The 8,921-nt window shown below is 35.7% G+C and overlaps 2 protein-coding genes across 5 annotated transcripts in view; both read left to right on the forward strand.

Moving 5' to 3' along the window:
• The window catches only part of LOC106880515 (uncharacterized), an 11,876-nt gene extending 5,402 nt beyond the window's left edge, over window positions 1-6,474 (forward strand). Inside the window, exon 3 of the mRNA XM_052972457.1 lies at window positions 1,644-6,474. Coding sequence (XP_052828417.1) covers window positions 1,644-4,124 — 2,481 coding nt within the window. The 3' untranslated portion in view covers window positions 4,125-6,474. The remainder of the gene's footprint in view (window positions 1-1,643) is intronic.
• Window positions 6,475-8,355: 1,881 nt separating this feature from the next.
• Window positions 8,356-8,921, forward strand: part of LOC106880525 (zinc finger protein 680) — a 37,996-nt gene continuing 37,430 nt past the window's right edge. For 3 of the 4 annotated variants that reach the window (XM_052972459.1, XM_014930512.2, XM_014930504.2), the window contains exon 1: window positions 8,369-8,622. The gene's annotated coding sequence lies outside the window, so the exon portion shown is untranslated. Of the gene's footprint in view, window positions 8,623-8,921 lie in introns of all 4 variants that reach the window. The other variant, XM_014930530.2, reaches the window with a different exon arrangement.

Below are 8,921 nucleotides of genomic sequence, written 5' to 3' on the forward strand. Positions count from 1 at the left end.
CACACTTGCGATCTTCAATTCAGTTTCTGTGCCCATTTTCACCCATCATTGTGAATGTTGGGTAATGACTAAAAGAGTACAATTCAAATACAAGCAGTTGAAATGGGGTTTCTTCAAAGGATCTCTGGAGTAATAGTGCTTGACAGAGTGCATAGCTTGGAGTCACTTCAGGTGGAACTGCTACTTTTTCCACAAAAGGTCATAGCTTCAATACTATGGACATGTGATTAGAATACTTAAAAGATGGATCATGAGAAGGATCAAGCAGACTGGCAGGGAGAGGCCTAGGGTTAAACAAAAAGCAAGATGGTTGGATAATATCCATATTCTCATTTGGTCACACTTGGGAATTCAGCCAGAATGTGTAATGACAGTTGTTTCTGATGGGACCCAATCAAGGAGGTACCTGAGGTCTCTAATCCCTATAAACCTCTTAGGATAGCAGGCACTGAAGATAAATGGGTGGATAGACAAAATAAGTTTAAATATACTGACATTGTATATTATGAAAGCATTTCACTCCTGAAAAATCTTGCTGAAATGTTTTCTGTAGCATGAAACCTATTTTCCCATTGCCTTTAGATTGTTGTTGTTGGCACTCTGTTGCTTATGACGTCGAGAGTTCCAGTTGATCCGATCAATGGAACAGCCTGCTTGTAAAATTAACGTTTAAGTGGCTGAGCATTCCACAGATATGTGTACCCTTAATGTAGTTCTCAGGAATATTCAGTGTGACAAGGCTGACCCTTTAAATTACAGGCACAACAGAAACAGGAAGTAAGAGTGAGAGAAAGTTGTGGTGAAAGAGTACAGCAGGGTTCGCCACCATCCCCTGCCGGAGCTTCGTGGAGCTTTTAGGTGTTTTCGCTCAAACACTCATAACGCTTGGTCTGGGAATCGAAACCGCGATCCTATGAACGTGAGTCCGCTGCCCTTAACCACTGGGCCATTGCGCCTCCATGCCTTTAGATTAGATGTAAATCAATGAACATAAAAATCAGAGAAAACATGTACCACTCTACAGAACTCTGTTAATGCATGGTTTTCTTGAATGTAATACTTCAATAATATGGAATACTGTGTAAAAAGTACTCAGCCCATTCAGTGGAGTGGTTGGTATTTGGAAGGGCATCCAACCATAAAAAACCATACCAAAGCAGATACAGAAGTATGGTGCAGGCTTCTGCCTGGTCAGCTCCTGTCAATCTGTCCAACCCATGCCAGCATGGAAGGAGGACATTAAATGACGATGATGATGTAATACTTCCATAATATAGGTGATGTATATATTAAGATAATGAATGCAATTAGGGTTAATCTGGGTTAAACTCCTCATCCCGTTTTAAAAAAAGGGGATGCAACAAAGTTTGCAGGAGATTTTCTCTGGCTGAATGCCTTTTCTGTTGCCATCCCATGCTTTTGAGTAAGGTAATATTTTCTTATGATCAAACATCTTCATAGAATTCAATCACAAGACATTGGTTGATCTGGGGTTATAGTTGATGACACTTGGCTAAAGTGTTGCACAATGGGACTGAACATGAGACCACATGGTTGCAAAAGTGAGCTTCTTAACCACACAGCCATGCTTGTACCTATATAGAAATAATTATTTTTACAATTTTTTTTTTTTTTTTTTGCAGGAGGACTACACAGTATTTGGTGTACCTTCCAACATTAATGATCCCATCCAGACATTAGAATCCCAAGGACTTACGCAGTTATATCCTGAAAACTGTAATCGAAAAAAGGAAATGAAGAAACTGAACCATTCCATTCTTGTGTGCTTTCTAGATTTGATAGACATACTTATTCAAAATCCCAGCTCTTCAGACAGGAACGAAAAGCTGAATGACCTGCGTTTACTATTCATAAACCTCAATCACCTAATCAATGAAATCCGACCAAATCAAGCCCGGGAAGCATTACGAATGATGATGATGAAGCAAAAGTGTCAAACAGTTGAACTATTGAATGATCTTGAAAAAAAACTTGCTGAGGCCAAAGAATTGATAGCAAAAAGTATACAAAATCTGCAAGTTTCCAATCCAGATGATTGTGAAGCTTTTAAATTATCTGGTTTGTTAGAATCCGGGTCATGTAGATTGAATGAAAACATAGAAATGACTTCTGAGTGTTCTGTACAAGATTATACCATCAATACAATAGAATACTTAAATGAAGTTTGTAATTTTGGAAGAGAAGATTCTGTAATACAATCTGAAGTGAAAATGGAAAACATTGACTGTAAAAGTAAAGTTTTAGCTGCCCAGGAAAGTAATAGGGACTTGGGTGCAACTGGAGGAAAGGCATGTTTTGATTCTAAACTTTCAGTTAGAAATACTGCTGATGTGAAAATAGAGAATGAAGATATTTTAACCAATACTTGTGCTAACAAGAATCAGAAAGATATGGAATTCACGGATAGTATGAAGGTTACAGCAGACTACATTGGACTTTCAAACAGCTTGCTTGCTGCTAAGAATGGTGTGCAGCTGGCTTTGTGTGAAGTCAAAGCCATGTCAGAAGATCTAGACCTTTCAGAGTGTAAGCAAGGTGTTATAAATAATACTAATAAGACATGTATAGATGTGATAGAAAATGAAGAGTGCAATGTAAAACTGGAGAGAAAAAGTAAAGATAGCTGTTCTGAAGATATTGGTTCTTCCCAAAGTGAATCTGTGGATGTGTGTTTCTCACAGAGTAAACAAGATGAAGATGCACAATCTAAACAGGAAGCTGAAAGGGACAGTACACATGAGACTGGAGATGATTTACCACTCTTGCAGGGAGCTGAAAATGAAGTGTCACTCATTCATGTTAAGCAAGGGTGGGAAAGAGATGCGTCACTTGAGAGACAGGCTAAAGATGATGCGTCTCTTGTGCAAAGTGTTGGGGGTGATGTGTCACTTATGAAAAGTGAGCAAGGTGGTGAGAGCAATTTGCAAAGTAAACAAGGTGATGTGCTCTTCAGGCAAAATAAAAAAGAAGCTGAGGGTGACTCAAGACTTGTGTCACCAAACCGGAACTTGGAAGATGATACTCAATTTCTGCTGTATAAACAGGGAAGTGAAAGAGAGATGTTGCTTCAAGAGACATCAGATAACTTGGTTGCAATGGAGAGCAGAAAGCTGTTGGCCAGAGACACAAATATAGAGGAGAGCAAAGAGGAGATTTATGACAAAAATATTGGGGAAAACAAAGAGATTTATGATGACAAAAATATTGGGGAAAACAAAGAGATTTATGACAAAAATATTGGGGAAAACAAAGAGATTTATGATGACAAGAATATTGGGGAAAACAAAGAGACATATGACAAGAATATTGGGGAAAACAAAGAGATTTATGATGACAAGAATATTGGGGAAAATAAGGAGGAAATTTATGACATAAATATTAGGGAAAGCAAAGAGGAAATTTATGAAGATACAAATGTAAGGAAGAGCAAAGGAGAAATAACTGATGACACAAATATGGGAGAGAGCAAAGGGAGGGATTTTGGAACAAATGCTAAAGAGAGCAAAGAGGACATCCATGATGATACAAATATATGGGAGACCAAAGAGGTAACAAATATTGATGAAGGAGTAGTGGAGAGCAAGGAAGAGATGCCATGTGGCAAAATATTAATGACAAATCAAGAAGAGACGACAGGTGATATGAGTGCTACGAAGAATCAAGAAGAGACGGCTAATGACAGTAATGTAGTGGAAAGTCAAGAAGAGACTGCTTGTGTCACGAATGAAGTAGAGAGTCAGGAAGAGGCTGATTGTGATGCAAATGAGGTGGAAAACCAAGAAACAGCTTACAACATAAATGCAGAGAGTCAAAAAGAGATGGATAGTAGTGTGAGAGGATTGGAGAGCCAAGATGAGAGGGGTGATGGCAGAGGCATAACGGAGAGCAAGAAAGAGTGGGAGGGTAATATAAATGTGGCAGGGAGCCAAGAGGAAATGGCCGGCAATGCCAGAATAATGGAAAGCCAAGTGCCATCGAAAAGTAACAAAACTACTGATGATGATCCTGACAATGTAAGTACCTTGCAGGGTAAACGGAAACATGATGATGATGTGGGTCATGAAGAAATGAAGAAAAAATTGGAAGATAACTTTTCAAATTAAGTAAAAGACTAAAGAACTTGAAACTTGGGTATTAATATGCACAATTCTGAGAAAGACTTGGTGCAGGTTATGCACAATTCAGAAAAATTGATACTAGTATAAAAAATTTTAAAGTGACATAATGAGGGTTTTGCATGTACAAATCCAAAAATTTTGATGATGTATGCACAATTCTAAAATGGACTCAATGCAAGTTACTGACAATATCAAAGAAAGAAAAGGACTTGATGTGCAAAATTCTGAAACAGTTGATGCAGTTTATGTCCAGTTCTGTGAGACTTGCACAGTAATTCCAAAATGATCTTGATGCTCATGCAAGTTATGCACAAATAAAAGAAATTCTTGATGCAAGTTATTTACAATTCTGAAGATGAATTGCAGTTCATGCATACTATGCACAATTCCAGAAAGGATTTAAGTGTCTGTAAAGTTTATACATAATTCTGAAAAGGACTAGGTAGTAGTAGTACTAGTATAGATTTCATGCACGAGGCTGAATATAATTTTAATTAACAAAACTACAGGAACATGCAATAGACCAAAAGTGACAGATAAAAGTGTAATTGTGTGAAAATTGGTAAATTACTAAGAATGTTGCATTTAACTGGCTGCAAGAAATGTATAAGTTGTGGCAAAGTATGAAGAATTATTTTTTTTGATATGGAAAAGGAATTCCATATCATATATTTCCCAGGCTCTTCTTTATCAACTGAGACCATTCCAACTGAAACTCAAACTCTATTTTATATTTATCAACACTGCTGCACTGCCAAAGATAATGTTTTTGGTTTTGCTTGTGCTTTTGTTTCTGACAGTACTATCTGTTCATTACAACTGTAAAATGACCACCTCAACTAAACACCCTCCCCCACACCACATCTCTGTTGATTCACCAAGAAGTGATAAATTACAGAACTCTACATAATTGTAGATTGTTCTTAAATACATTATAACTGAAAGGTTCATAATTCCAAAACTCCTAGTTACATATTTCTGATCATCCAGCTGGCAATCTGATCCCCTTTTACTTTGAATATATTTTGAAATCTATGAAGGATTTGCCTGTCTTTGTTCTTTAAAAAACAGAAAACAAAACAAACTTTGTGAGTGACATGCTAAGACAGCTGTTGTGAGAATATTCCAAACATCTTCAATTTCATACAGGCAATGTCACTAACTTTTCTCATCAAACAGTAGTTTAATATTTTGAAGTAATATTTTAAAAATCAATGTATGCATGCTTACATGTATGTGTGGTTTGCATATGCCTAATATACAAATCTCTTTTGTTCAAACCATGACTGCTTGGAACCAAAATTCTTAATTTTTTTACTCAAAGGTCACACTGCATTTTTGATTTGAAGTTACCATTCCCATATGGTTGTGCCTTATCTACTATCAACCTCGTAGTTTTGAATTTGTGAAAGTTTGTCTCCTGCAAGAATTATATAAATTTTGACAAAGCTGTAGTGCATTTTATTACTTTTTTTTAAAATTTTAGCTAAGAATGACAAATGTTTATGTTTATAAATTCAATTTTTAAATGTTAATTCAGTTTTTGTTTCTTCTTTAACACTACATCATTAACTTTGCCCAAGTTACCATCTAGTGGATAGTTCTCATAAATTCTATAATAGCCAGCTGTTTTATTCTCTTTTTCATTCAGCTTTGCAGCATTACAAACTCTGATATAACAGTCAACATTCTTACAAGCTGAATAACTGAACTTAACAGTTCCTATTTGATAACTTGCTATATTTATGCTCTGGTGGGAAATGTCAATTTTGAGTTCATAATCACATTAATATCTGACTCACTGTTATCAGTGTTTGCTTTCATAAAATCTAAAGCCTACATCACTGAAGTTTTGGTTATTGAGGGATAAAAGTCAGCTATATTGAAATGTGTGTATTTACAGATTTTGTTCTCATTTATCTAGCAATGTTATCCCAGTTCTTAAATGTTACCCCATAACCTTAATGAGGAAGCTTCTTTTACTTTGAAAATGATTTTTTTCTTTTTTTTTTTTGCTATCTACACCTAACTCTGGCTTTGCTGGATAAATTAATTTACACCTAGAGTTACTTTCGAAGTTTACTTTATGGTTCTAAAGTATTATAAAAGGGGATTAGGGTGCCAAGCATTCTACCCTATTATCCCTCTTTAGCTTTGCTGATAACTCTTTGAGTTCTAGTTTTGTAAACTTCCTCTCTAGATATTTTTAATTCTATTGTATCATTTGATGAAAGCATTTTATATGTCTCTTTTTGTTGTACCTTGTACCAGAAGAAACATGCAACTTATCTGATTTGTGTAGATATTTTTATCTAGTTTCAGTCATTAGACTGGCCATGCTGGGGCACTACCTTGAAGAATTTTAGTTGAACAAATTGACACCAGTACTTAGAATAAGTACCAGGCTTTACAAAAACTATCAGTTTGTTTTGCCAAACCACTAAGTTATAGGGACATAAACACACGAACACCGGTTAAGGAGTGGTGGGGAACAAACATATACAAAGGCACACACATAACGGGCTTCTTTCAGTTTCCATCTACCAAATTCACTTGCAAGGCTACGATTGGCTTGAGGATATAGTAGCAGACACTAGCCCAAGGTGCCATGTAGTGGGACTGAAGCCAGAACTACGTGGTAGGAAAGAAAGCAGACTTACCATACAGCCACACCCATGAACATCAAATGTTCATTCAACTTCTTCTGGAAGTTAATGCACACATTATGGCATGTGATTCTTTTGTAAGATGTTGAAAAAAATCTTCAGATCTTAAAATGTTTATGCAGTGAATTCTTGCAAGTTCTGGAGCCAAGTATTTTTGTTGTTATAACATCCAGGTTATCCGCTATTTTTTTTGTGGAAAATAAATTCCAGTGCAAATTGTAAAAGAGAGTGATGTCTAGCATTTGTCTCTTCTAGTGTTTCTGCTATTGTCCAGACCTCATTACAATAGAATGGAGTTGTTCCAGTGTCTGGAATTTGCTACTATAGAATAGAACAGTTTCAATGCAAGCTGGGAAAAACAGCAACTTAACATGTTAACTGCCACATGTACCACCAATGGTTCATTACAAGCTTCATACAACTACAATATGTTGTACACTTTCATGATTTGAGAAAATATTTTAATCTATATCTTTAACAAAGTTTTGAGGATATTCAAATAACATGAATGTTAAGTATTAAAGTGTAACCCTTTAGCATTCAGATTAGGTTAGGGTACTTGATTCCATGCAAAAAAAATCAGTTTTTTTTTTCTTGTTGAAAATCGTGTGGGTGTACTTCCCAGGGGGAAGGAGAAATTTTTGAGGGTCTCACCCAACCCTGTTCTCCGGACCCAAAAAAGGGTTTTGTGGCATATTAGGTCACTGTAATTCATTCAACGAAAAAAACAAAACATGATTCTGGGATGGAGAAAAAAAAGGGGTTTGCGCAAAAATAAGAGGTCTGAACAAAAATAAGGGGTTTGCGCCATATTAGGTCAGGGTACTTGATTCCACGCAAAAAATCCGAGTTTTTGGTTTTTTCTTTGTGAAATTCGTGCGGGTGAAAGTATAGAAATTAACCCACATATTTAGTTATGTCTCGGGAATAATTACAGATGTGAGTTTCGTTGATTTTGTTTCCTCATAACTTTCTGAAAAATACATATTATTTTTAAATAAAACTTTCTAGTGATACATTTCAGGTGTAGATTAGGGTTATATCATAATTTATTGTGCAAATTATTTCAGAGGGATGTCAAATCTCACCATTGCACATTGTCGTCCTCGGTTTCATTTGCTATCTCTAAGAACCCCTGCTCTTAACTATTTCACCCACCTATTGTCACTCATCTTCTTGGACGCATCCATCCCAACAATTTGATTGTCATTTACTTTGATGGTAATTTTTTAGATTAACACCCGCACGATTACCTAACCCTAACACCCTAATCCTAACCTTAACCTTAAAACCCTGACCCTAAAACCGTAACCGTAACCCTAATCCTAACACTACCTCTAAACCCTAACTCTGACCCTAAAACCCTAACACCCTAGTGAAAATCGTACGGGTGTTAATCTGAAAAATTACCACTTTGATATCAGATCTAGCCACCGGGTTAAACAACAATAGTATTTTTAGGGTTAACAACGTCTTTTAGTTGGGGAATCAAGTTTGAGCGTACGCTTAACAACAGGAAGCTGTATAGCACTCTCTTCTGATTAGAGGTAAGTTCTTTCTTACGATCAATGACATTTCCGGTAAACTGAAAAATAAACATTGCAGTTGTCAAAATTTTCTGTTTACATTCATTTACACAATGTTACAAATAACTAATGAACTACTGTAAGTAATTTATAAGATTGTATACCAAATAGAAGAAAATAGAGATATTCTGTAAGAAATAGTTGGGAGCTCTGCTCAATCTATCCCTTTCTTTATTAATTCCAAGCCCTTCTTGAGTACATCATTATTACATTTAATAATCGCATCGTTAAGTAAGTATTATCCACGTATTTTACAGATTTCGGCAATTCTTCTTTATTAACTGGCAAGCGGTCTTTCAGAAAAAAACCCTTTACAAATAAATCGTAGTTTCTCAGTTTCTTTCAGAATTTTTCTACATTTTATAGTATCCTACATTTCAAAACATCGAGGGGCGGGGCAGAAGATATAAAAAGTAAAAAGAAATGTTTTTCAAAATCTGTCTATCCTCTCCGTTTTATTATTATTATTATTATTATTATTATTATTATTTTTGTTAGTTGGGTGGATTTTTCTACAAATTTTAGTATCC

The sequence above is a fragment of the Octopus bimaculoides genome, chromosome 13, assembly GCF_001194135.2.
Source record: "Octopus bimaculoides isolate UCB-OBI-ISO-001 chromosome 13, ASM119413v2, whole genome shotgun sequence".
Classification (NCBI taxonomy): Eukaryota; Metazoa; Mollusca; class Cephalopoda; order Octopoda; family Octopodidae; genus Octopus; species Octopus bimaculoides.